The sequence below is a fragment of the Glycine max genome, chromosome 8 (assembly GCF_000004515.6).
Source record: "Glycine max cultivar Williams 82 chromosome 8, Glycine_max_v4.0, whole genome shotgun sequence".
Taxonomy (NCBI): Eukaryota; Viridiplantae; Streptophyta; class Magnoliopsida; order Fabales; family Fabaceae; genus Glycine; species Glycine max.
Window position 1 is genome coordinate 12,806,111 of NC_038244.2, and position 12,294 is coordinate 12,818,404.

Here is a 12,294-nt window from a genome sequence, read left to right on the forward strand (position 1 = left end):
TATATATATATATATATATATATATATATATATATATATTTGTTTGTTTAGATGTAAATTTTACATCTTAAAAATACAATAAAATAACAATTTTTTTGTCTGATAATTATTAGAAGTATTTCGAAAATGTACATACAAATCCTTCTAGAACTTTAATTCTGGAATACACTCTGAAAAATTAATTTTAAAAATAATTAGTGTATTACTTCAGGAAATTTTATTTTTAAATATTTTCCAATAAATTTTGAAATTAAAATTTAAAAAATGTTTAAAATGCCTTTCTTAGTTTTAATTCTGAAATATATAACTTTTTTTAAAAATTTTAATTCTAAAAGTTATGAAATAATGTATTATAATTTTGAAATTAAAATTAGGAAGTAATGACAACATATTCATTCTATTTAACATGACCTAATTTTATAATAATAATTAAAAAGAAATAATATAATTAACAATAAAAGGCGATGTTAAAAACAATCTCCTAAAAATACGATGGCTTTAATTAAGGTCCATGTCACTGACCAAAAACCAATTTAAGCCCATCACATGCCATTTGAGTTCTACATCTCCTAACTTGTATCATGCATCTCTCATTTTATGTGTGTAGACAAAAATAGTCATTTTATCAAGAATTTTCATTCTAGAAACTACCTTTCAAAATGATCATTCCAAAATAAAAATAAATGCTCCAAAACTATTACAAAAAACTATTATAGAAAGTAAAAATTACCTTTTAGAATGACCATTCCAGAATATGGTGACACAAAACTATTTCAGAATGGTCATTCTAAAAAGTAATTTTTACCTTCTAATATAAAAATAAGTGTTCCAAAATTATTCCAGAAGATAAAAATTACTTCAGCGAATGACCATTCCAGAATAAAGTGTTCTAAAACTACTCTGGAATGACCTTTCTGTAAGCCAACAATTCACTTCCAAAAGATCATTCCAAAATAAAGTGCTCCAAAAACTATTATGAAATGATCTTTCCGCAAGCCAAAAAGTCACTTCTAGAATAGTCATTCCAGAATTGTTGTTCCACAACAAATGTCTCTCTCCACATTAGAAACCCGAAACTCATAGATGGCGATGGGTAAAGGAGGAGGGGGAAGGTGGTGGGGCAACATCGTGGGGAGGGTGCAGGGGTTGACATGATGGAGGACGAGGTTGTTGTCATCGCGAGAGGATGAATGAGGTGGTGGATGTAGAGGATGAGGTTGCTATTGTCGCAATGCGTGTATACTTGTGAGGGAGGTTTTGTCGTGGGTGTTAGGGCTACGACTTAGTCTGAGGGAAGTGTTAGGGTATTTTAGCCTTTTCAAACATTTATGGGGTGCAACATACAATATGGGAGGTGCATGATTCAATTCCCCCATCACAGAAACCTAATTTAGTGCCCAAGGACAATATTCCAGCAGGGCCTCGTTGATGAGCACAAAGGTTTTTTTTCCTCTTCCTTTTTCTTTTGGGGAAAAGAATCATGAATTATTCTTGGTTTAGCTTGTTTGAACTACTATTATACTAATATTGTGTCGTCAAAATTCTTATTTGAGAAAAAAATGACGCGGCAATTTTTCACTTGAGTCATGGTTTAAGACTGAAATAAATATTCAATCCTCTTACATAATACTAACGAGATTAATCCTTGTTTTAAAGCAGAAACATGAAGATTAAAAGATTTCTCAGTATGAGCTATTTCTTTTATATTCAAATTTACATTTTCATCTTTGAGAGCTGAGACTATTCCCACATTAACCTGAATTAAAACATAATATATTTTATTAAATTTTACAAAAAAAATCTTATCTAACGCATATTTAATAACTATCTTAGTTAGCTAAGTTTAGGTGAAATAAAATAAGCAACTTTCAAATCTTTTAATTTTGTTTTGACTTTCCCATTCATTTTATTCTGGATTTTTGAAAATTAATATCTTGTTAACTTATGTTCGAGTTTTATTTCATAAAAAATATTTTTAGTTGAGTTGAAAAAAAAACAAAAGAACAACTAGTGCAAAAAATTGTTCATAATCAGTTTTTCGATTAACACTGTAACATATTTTAAATCAGATACAAGGATATTTTAGTTGAATCAAATAATAATTTATTATCAACCTATACTCATGTGGCGCTGTGTTAACTAGATTTTCACGCATGCGTGGCACGGGATAAACAAGATATTTAACCACTTCTATTTGAATTTTGTATAATATATAATTTGTTAAAATTTTCTTTTTATACTTTCATAAAAAATATGCATCCTCATTTATTATTATTATTTTTTACATTTTCTATGTTCGTAAAATAAAATATTCAATAAATCATTTAAATAAAAAACATAAAATCATAAGAATTACATTCAAATTAAATTTATTATAATAAAAATGTAAATTCACCATAATAATCTAAATATTAACGTGATTATTGATAAATTGTTCATCCTGTGAATTAAGTAGAAACTTTTAATTGATTTATATAAAAAAATCATGATTACGTGTTATATTTTATATGCAATTTTATTTTAATATATTGGCAGATGCATATCAATGCCTAAAACACAAATAATTTCTTTCCATGTAAAATAAAATCATGAATAGTTTAATTGCTTAATAATTATTTTAGACACTAATTTTACGTGAATAAAAGCATAATAATTATGTTGACTTAATTTGATTTTTTTATGTAATTAAATATATATTAATTATGTAAAATAAATTTTAACTTAGATTGGACCAAAAATTTTAATAAAAAAATTTATCCCTTTGAATTTAGTGTAAATTTTTCTACCTGGTTTAATAAAACATGTTCATCCTTGTATGCTATGTTATATGATATTGATAGGGTAAATGTGAATTTATCTGTATACTTTTATGAAAAATATTCAGTTAAGTATTAATGATTGTATTTTTTTTATCTTTAAACTAATTCAGGACCCGTGTCGTTCCGCTATATTTTTTTTTGTTTTGATATTAAAAGTGTGCTTAAATAAAAAAATTAATTTTTTAAATGTTTGAAAAATAAGAATTTAAAATAAATTAATAATTAAAATTAATAATACAAAATAAAGTAGATCTTAGTTGGAATATATTGAAGTTTTAATAAATATAAAAATAATAATAATTTGAATACAAATATGTAATTTAAATATAATTATTATTATACTTTATTATTTATAATATTATAATATATAATCAAAAGTATTGCATACATAAGCTTCAAAGAAGAAAAAAAAATCCAAATTAGTACCTAGTAACTACGCACGGGTATGTCGAAAATTATATTTATAGTATACTTATAGATATTGAAATATTAGACAATATTATCATGTATTTAATTAAAAACTAATAAAAATGAGAATAAAAATGAATATAAATAAAAGAAATTATAATTAACACTTTGAAACTAATTTAAAGGTCAATTAAAATAAAACAGATATTATATAATAGATTGTTAGTTAACAAAATATTTAATTTAAAAACATTGTTTTGTAAGAAAATTTCAACCCCAATAAAAGTTGTCTAATTACAAAAGTTAGGATATACTGTACTCCAGTTATAAACATAATGAAAATAAAACATAATTATATACGCATGTTATTCAGTTAAGTGTTAGGGGTTGTATTTTTTTTATCTTTATTTTAGTGGTTCGGAGAATGTCTTGGCATGTTAGTTTGGGTGGAAATATCATTTCCCTTTTCTATTAGAATTTTTCACTTCCACCGCATTCTCTGAAGAAACCTCTTGCACTGTGGACGCAGCCTCCGCCGCGGGGCATTACCGCCATTGAAGCTGATTCATGCTTTTTTCACCGTTCCTCACAAGACCAGGTAAAAGGGTGATCGCACTTTTTCACAAACCCTTGCTAAAATCTTCAGTGTTGATTAACAGAGCGTTCTGAAAGCAAATGAGCTTTCTTATAACCCCATTATTTTCTGCTTTACGCTAATTTTGCTTCCTTTGAGAATGGAATTTGTTTAGATGGATTCATATAATAAGGATTTTTTTTTAATTTGTGTTTTGGTCGCCAGCTGTTTGATAAAATGCTTGATTGTCACGTGCAATGGATTATTGTTCCAGTGAGAATTCTGACGTGGGTAGTTTGTTTTTGTTTTTAACGGGGGGTTTTGTTGATTGGTATCATGTTTAGCTATAGTCAATGCGTATGTGGTGTTTAGTTTATTGCCTAAGTTATTGAGCTGGCCCTTTTCCCATCTTGCCTTATGGTGTGTGCGATTTTGTTGATGCATTCACTGGGTTTGTGTTTGTGTTGTATGTTTAAAGGTTATTTATTTGATTGTTGGTTGTAATATAAGACCAATTTCATGTTTTTGGTATATATTACGCACTTTCTTTTGATTGGTAGCCTGGGTTCCATGTGATTTGGTTTTATTTGGGTTTGTAATGATTGTATGTCTTTACTTGCATTGGATTTGTAATTCTCCTTTTTGTTCTATTTTGGTTCTCCTAAGGTTTGAAGCTATTGCCATTGGAAATTAGGACTTCTTTTTTGTTACTGAAAAATTAGAGTAGACAAAAAATGCTCAGACGGAGGCTATCTGTTCTCTCAACATCAATCACCAGAAGCTCAAATTATAGCAAACCCAGTCTCGGATACCCATCTATCCAATCTCATCCCTTTCAGCTCCCTCACTCTCCCAGTGCTTATCAAATAATTAGTCCTAATGCATTCCCGGATTTTCAAGGTTTTAGAGCTTACAGTCTTCTGAGCTTGAATGATCTGAGAGATAAGGTTCCCAGAAAACAGCCGACGAGGAAGGGGCGTGGGATTGGGTCTGGAAAGGGCAAGACTGCAGGGAGGGGTCACAAGGGTCAGAGAGCCAGAAAAGGTATAAAATTGGGGTTCGAAGGAGGTCAGACCCCTCTTCGCCGAAGATTACCCAAACGTGGGTTCAAGAACCCATTTAGCCTCACTTTTCAGGTATGTTTTCATGTTTATATTTGTAGTTTTCTTTTTGTTTAATGCATTGGGACATAAGGAAAACAAAAAGTGCAGACTTTCTTTTGGTGTGTTGAAAAAAAATTGTACATTTTCAATTCTGAAGTATTAAATTTGGACTATTACCAAAGCTACCTAGATTTTTTATGCATCCAAGGAAATTATTGAGCCTGATAAAATCCATTCATGGACCAAATGCCCTTTGTCAAGGTCATTTTTGTTGCTCTAAATGCACTCCTTCCCTAGAAACTAGAATTTTCATAGTTGCTGAATAATGGAAAAAAAAAGATACATTTTTGTCTGTCTGTTACCAACCTTTTTGTTAGAGTGTTTAACTAGATTTATTGCATCTCATGTCTGAGTTATTATTATAGTCGTCTTGAATACTGGATGTCCTTTCCCTTTGTAGTTCCAGCTTTATTTCATCTCAAGTAGTTAGATGATAAGTTGTCCATCTTTCATCCATGTCCATCACATCTTAATTTGCTGTTGTCTGATGTGATGATCACTTGCTTTGTTAGAGGATGTAATTGTTAGCTGTTTGTCTTTACTTTTCTGCACGATAAAAAAATACAGCAGTTGTCTTCCAGATCATGATCCATCACATTTTGATGTAATTTTCAAATATCATAATCACAAGGATGATCTGGGAGCTTTGAGGTAGCTATCTTATTGAAAGAGTAACTTAACCTCTATGTGAATGTGTGTGTATAAGATCAATCCCTTGCCATATTAGTTTCCCTTTGTATTTTGTCTCACTTAAAGAAAATAAAATATTAGATGGGAAGCGTTTTATCTCTTTCTCTGTTATGAATTCTATTAGCCTGAAATGAATTTTCTTTTTAAGATTATATGGCCGAGTGGCTGAGTTGATTTCAATTGATATAAACCTCTATTTCCCATATGATATTTTCCAAGCATGTTTTCTACTAAAAGTATTGTGATCACTGACAGAAAATGTTTTTAAAAGTTCATCGTTTATTGTATTCAAGAGATTTTCCCCTAGTATATGATTGGCCGTTTATATGTGATTGCTGGACACTGGTGTTTATGTAGTAGGTATACTGTGAACATTGGAGTTAACTTTGGATTTGTGAGCATCGGGTAGCTCATTTTTATTCAAGTTTGATATAATTTTAATTTGTTTGTTCATATTTTAATGTCTACAAGTGCAACCCTTAATCTATTAGCCATTGATATGTCTTGTCTATATTGTTAAATTTCTTACACATCTTTTTCCACAGCCAATAGGTTTGGGGAAAATTGCAAAGTTTATTAATGCTGGGAAGATAGATTCTTCTGAACTGATTACAATGAAAACACTAAAGGTTTTATGACTGTTACCTCACTTCTTCTGGAAATGCTTTTGCTTCATGTGCTTCCTCTCATTCTTCTGGTCATTATTATTACCATAGGATGCAGGGGTACTAGGGAAGCAAATGAAAGATGGAGTAAGATTGATGGGGCGTGGTTCTGAGCAGATCAAGTGGCCAATTCATCTAGAGGTAGACTTGATTTGGAGGCTAATAGTGTTTAGAGGATCATAATCATGCCTTTTGATTCTCAAGTCTTTGGAAATGCTTTTCTTAACACTTTTTAAACTTGCGTTTATCTAATGTTGTAAATTTCACCACGGTCATAATTAATCATCATTGTTACTTTTGCTAAATAGTTTATGATTTACTTGGATGTTTGCTTGAAAGTCTGCTCTCTCCTTTCTCCATTGGCAGCATAAATCATGAAAATTGGGGGTAGCCAGGTTTTGACCTTGGCAATCAGAATGGTAAAATGGTTGTAGAGCATCTAACTTGGAGTTTGTTATAAATAAAGTCTCTACTATACTTGTATATTCAAAGTTTATATGCTAACTTTGTTTAACCTTGATGTTTTTTCCTTGTACTTTTGGATAAACAAACAAACTCATAGTTTGAGATTATGTTTCCATATTATGCTTTTGTTTGTCAATAAGAAAAAGAGATGCAAAATTGGTCTTGTTCAATTTTAAATACCATAGTATAGATTATATTTTATTGTCTCAAACTCTTTTGGTATAAAACAGGAATGTAGTTTAACACAGTGATATTACAGGTATCAAGGGTTACTGTTAGGGCTAAGGAAGCAGTTGAAGCAGCTGGTGGGTCTGTGAGAAGGGTGTATTACAATAAGTTGGGCTTGAAGGCACTGGTGAAGCCTGAGTGGTTTGAAAAGAAAGGAAGATTGCTGCCTAAAGCAGCTAGACCTCCTCCAAAGCAAAAGGATAAAGTTGATAGCATTGGTCGGTTGCCTGCCCCAACAAAGCCATTTCCATTTTTAGTTGAAGCAAGCAAGGATCTTCCAGTTCAGCATCTTAGTTGAATAACTAACATTTTTGGCACCAGTTTTTAGGATTTTGTAATTCTGTGTGGTGCAAACGTCTGACTCACAAGTTTTTCATGCAGTTCTTGCAAATGCTCAGGTAGTTAATTCAAGAATGAGATAAATGAATTTCCTTGGGGACAAATGAAAGGGAGAATCTTGTTTATTATTTAATTTCTTTTAAGGATTTGATCTTCGTCACTCAGTTGAAAAGAGAGCCTTAGTTTCTTGTGTATGTGTGCTTGGAGTAGGATCTTAGCCCCTTCATGAAGGGAAAATTGCAAGAACAGTCTGCAATGTTTAACTTTTCTCCGGATATGGATGGTACTTGTCAAATGACTTGGCTGAATTTTAATAAATGGACGATTGTTTCAATCGGAATTTGTATTAATATACATACGACTTGTTATTATCCACTGATTACACATGTAACTTCTTTCACTGAGTTTAAAACTAGCCACATAACATACAAGTTTTGGTATAGGTAGAGGAAGAAAACAAGTAGTTTCCTAGATGGATTTGTTTTGATACTGTTAAGAAATCGGATATCTATTTCTGTTTTCTATGTCATTGACTTATTATATTATGTAATAAACAAAAGATAAATTTCTATAGTAGTTGCAGGTCTTGTTTCCTTTGTTTCTACTTTTTTTGTTTTATTTAAATTAGCAGCATGCTTAGTTGTGCCTATAGAATAGCTTCAGGTACGTGCTAAATAATAAATCCTCGTTCCTGTTGAATTGAATACAGGGATGCAATCACTGTTCTAGTGTATATAATTTTTTTCATTCCTTTAAATCACTGTTTTTATGATTTATCACCAAAATGTTGATTGAAACATGTAATCGTGTCTTGTATACACAATTATGTTTTCTTCCATTCTATAAATTTGGTGACTATTCGCTGTCTTGTTGCTGATTGCAAATATAAATGTAGGAAGTATTTGAGCTCATTCATCAAACATTCAACAGCACAATAAAAAATTGTGCCGGAAGAGAACTAACCTTTCATCCTAAATTAAAATGCTCTTCTATTTTTTCTAAAGAAATATTTAATCAATGGGATTATTAACTTTTAGTTCCATTTTTTTTTTTATTTGACATTGGCGCTTTGTCATCAGTTATGCTTTTGCAAGTTTCTCTTGAGTGTTGTAAAACCATGACAACTACAAGAAATGTAAAGTGCATTTATGTTTTCTTTTGATTCGTTGGTGGTCCTCACTTTCACCCTAAACTATATTTGTTAAGATCTTCGTGGACATTACAGGAGATAGACCCACAATGTCCGAACTAATATATATTTGATTTTTACTTCAACATTTTGGACACTCACTGACTCAGCTTTAGTACATATTGCTAAGAACTTTCCCTAAAAAACAAAAGAAACTACTAAGAACTGAAAGAAAAGAAAAACGAAAATCCCTTTTTGATGTATGATAATCCACAATTTTGGCACAAGACTGTTACTCAAGTTTCTACCCATAGTTACCAGGTAGGTAGTATGGGTACACGTTGTATGTAAATATGCAATTCACTACTTTTTATATTATTATTACAATTACAATATTTTCATTAAAAAATAATGATATTTGTTTCGTAAACTTGATATGTGATATGTTTAGGTAATCCTATTCGAATCGGATAAAATAATTATAGGTGACACAATCCTTTTTTTAAGTATTTAATATAATTGCATAAGTAAAATTTGAAATTAAAATCATTAATTAAATTAAAATAATCTCACATAAATTGATTTAAACCTTCAATATGATTCCTTAAGAATATATTGAAAGTGTATTTCCATTTCTATCCATCAAAATATAAAATGTTCAAATTCTGAATTAAATGTAACATGTACACATGATTGACTTTAATATTGCAAAACTCAAAGCCAGTTGTCACATGAGACCTCAATGTCTGCTTAGTTCTGCACCAAGCAAAACACCTGCTAACCAACTATAAATAAAGTAATAACACCACCAAAGGGCCATATATATCAACGCGTTGGCATACATGTCAACCTTAAAGCCAAGAGAGTAGTAGAAGTAGTAGTGCCTACCACGTTTTCATCAACCCCCCTAACCTTAATAAATACATGCACCACTCTCTCATACATTAATGCGTAAAAAAACATACCAACACAATATTCTGGCATATTGCTAATGAAACATGAGGCTCCACTACCTTACCCTTTTCCTCCTTTTGGTCCCTTTGGAGTTGAGCACCATTTATGGTCTCTCTACACAAGGAAATGTGCCTAAGAAATCATCCATCAAGCCCTTATTACCACCCCCTGAGGCCTTGCTGTCCATTGGTCACTATCACACAACATGTCCTGATGCTGAAGGCATCATCTCACAAAAGGTTGCTGCTTGGGTTAAGAAGGACCCTACATTGGCCCCTGCCATCATACGCCTTCATTTCCATGACTGTGCTGTTATGGTAATTAATCACATGACTCAATCTCTTTCTTTAAATTTGGCAATGTGTGTTTCCTATGTTTGTTTCTTGCTTAGTTGAAATAAGGTACACTTGAATTGGCCACATGCATCTTGATTCATGCATGCATCACTGATCACTTTAACTTGCTACGTGTCATTAGATACATATGATGACCATTAGAAAAAAGAGGTTTTGTGTTTTTTTGGAGATTAATTTGGATCATTTTGAGTTTTTGACTATTGTAGCCAAACATGGTTAAAATCCAGCATCTAAAGTACATTGTCATTATAAAGTCTTTTATACTGTTATCTAATTACAAATCATTTTCGATATGAATTTTACTGTAATTATTATTAAGTTAATAATCTTACCATACATTACCAATCATGATTAGATTGGAATTAAAAATATACAAGGATAACATGGTAATCTGTTACAGGACATTTTTATATGATGTTCATAACAACTGTGACTGAACGTTGTTGGGACCGAAGCCAACTTCTGGTTTGGGAATTGGATCACATGCAAATCTTGGTCTCTTCATTGTCTCGATGATGACAATCAAAACTTACTTGAAACACATACAATAAATAACCGGACCCTGGTGCTACCATTTGCATTTTTATTTCTCCAACATCATTAACCTTCTATTCCTCACTTTTACACTATTTTTAAGTCATTATTTTACTTCATAGAAAAAAAATTAATTACTTTTATTATCTAAAATGAAGTGAATTACATTTTAGTAATATTAGTCTCTCTCACACACATTATTAGTAAATAGTTATACGCATGTAAATAGATGACAGCTTAAAAAACATTCAGAGTGCCAGACCTAACTATATTAACTTATAGATTATGATTTAACATTTTGATATTGTTATTAAAAGTGTTGACTTGAAGTGAGTTGTGAATGTTTCATGAATCACTTTGTTTGATGCACTTCAATTGATCAAATTCAATGCAGGGATGCGATGCATCAATATTGCTCAACCATCCAGGGAGTGAGAGGACTGCATTAGAGAGCAGAACCCTGAGAGGATTCCAATTGATTGATGATATCAAGAGTGAGTTAGAAAAAAAGTGTCCAAGGACAGTCTCTTGTGCTGACATTCTTACTGCAGCAGCTAGAGATGCCACTCTTTTGGCTGGAGGACCATTCTGGGAAGTCCCATTTGGCAGAAAAGATGGCAAGATTTCCTTAGCCAGAGAGGCCAATTTGGTCCCTCATGGCCATGAAAACATAACAGCCCTTATTACATTCTTTCAAGAAAGAGGTTTAGACATTCTTGACTTGGTCACTCTCTCAGGCTCACACACAATTGGGAGGAGCACTTGTTCTTCTATCATGGATAGGATTTACAACTTCAATGGGACTAAAAAGCCAGATCCCTCACTAAATGTCTTTTTCTTGAAGTTGTTGAGGAAAAGGTGCAAAAGGGTGATGGATTTGGTGCACCTTGATGTCATAACCCCTAGGACTTTTGACACAACCTATTACACTAACCTTATGAGGAAAGTGGGGTTATTGTCAACAGATCAGTCACTTTTTTCAGATGCAAGGACTGCTCCTTTTGTTGAAGCATTTGCAACACAACCTTTTCTTTTCACTAGCCAGTTTTCAGTGTCAATGGTGAAGCTTGGGAATGTTCAAGTTCTGACTAGGCCTAATGAAGGTGAAATAAGGGTTAATTGCAATTATGTCAATACTGTCTAATTGGTGTAATGGTGTCCTACTTTGCTATGCGGTTAATTTCTTTGTTCCATTTTTATGTTTGGGATTTTAATGTCAATAAATCATATAGCCAGAGGGTTCGATCATGTCTCTGTTGCTTTGTTGTGAGAAATTACTTTTCTCCTTATTAATTTTGTACCCTAAACGCATTAATAGAATTGATAAACCAACTTACTCTTTATCAAATTGTGAGTAAATTACATAACTTAAAACACACAAATTATATTCTTTGAAATAGATTATATTTAAATATTGGTTTAATTGATTTTTTATCCTTAACTTTTTAATTTTTGAAGAATTTTACCCTAAAAAAATTTTGGGTTCATTTTATCCCAAACTTTTAAGAAATTTGTGAAATTTATCATGGGCCATTTATCAATTGATAAATTCAAAAGTTAAGGACAAAATTTGAAGAAAAAAATTGGGTGTAAAAATTGCAAAAAAAAGCAATATAAAGTGCAATTATATTAAGAGTAAAATAAAGGAGGTACAATTGGCAAGTTTCTTGAAAACAATGTGAAGAGAAAATGTAAAAGAAGTGAGAGAGTAGAAAGTGAAAAATAAAAATAAAGCTTCAGTTATTATCCACTAAACAAGTGATGACGACAAGACTTATTTAATATATCTGTGATTTATTGTATTTTTAACCTCAACTTTTTAATATGGACATATTTTATTTTAACTTTTAAGAAAGTTATGAATTTTATCTTTTGTCATTTTATTCTTAGTATAATTATAATTTTATCCCAACTTTTTTTTATTTTTTTTTCAAATTTTACATCCAATCTTTTATTTTTGATAAATTTTA

The 12,294-nt window shown here is 31.1% G+C and overlaps 2 protein-coding genes across 2 annotated transcripts; both read left to right on the forward strand.

Moving 5' to 3' along the window:
• The first annotated feature begins 3,614 nt into the window (after nt 1-3,614).
• Nucleotides 3,615-7,685, forward strand: LOC100792247 (50S ribosomal protein L15). The gene is made up of 5 exons (XM_003531427.5): nt 3,615-3,825; nt 4,468-4,937; nt 6,200-6,283; nt 6,371-6,460; nt 7,044-7,685. The coding sequence occupies exons 2-5, from the start codon at nt 4,536-4,538 to the stop codon at nt 7,308-7,310; spliced, it is 843 nt and encodes a 280-aa protein (XP_003531475.1). The 5' UTR covers nt 3,615-3,825; nt 4,468-4,535; the 3' UTR covers nt 7,311-7,685.
• A 1,741-nt stretch (nt 7,686-9,426) lies between these two features.
• Nucleotides 9,427-11,598, forward strand: LOC100792775 (peroxidase 7-like). The gene is given in 2 exon segments (NM_001317646.1): nt 9,427-9,751; nt 10,719-11,598. Coding segments are annotated over 2 exon segments (1,023 nt in total). The 5' UTR covers nt 9,427-9,478; the 3' UTR covers nt 11,469-11,598.
• Nucleotides 11,599-12,294: the final 696 nt, after the last annotated feature.

What these genes read in the sequence shown, in the direction of transcription:
- LOC100792247 (XM_003531427.5), top strand. Translation starts at nt 4,536, where the DNA reads ATGCTCAGACGGAGGCTATCTGTTCTCTCAACATCAATCACCAGAAGC. An exon ending in CATTTAGCCTCACTTTTCAG is followed by an intron (nt 4,938 to 6,199) that starts GTATGTTTTCAT and finishes CTTTTTCCACAG; the next exon opens with CCAATAGGTTTGGGGAAAAT. An exon ending in TTACAATGAAAACACTAAAG is followed by an intron (nt 6,284 to 6,370) that starts GTTTTATGACTG and finishes TTATTACCATAG; the next exon opens with GATGCAGGGGTACTAGGGAA.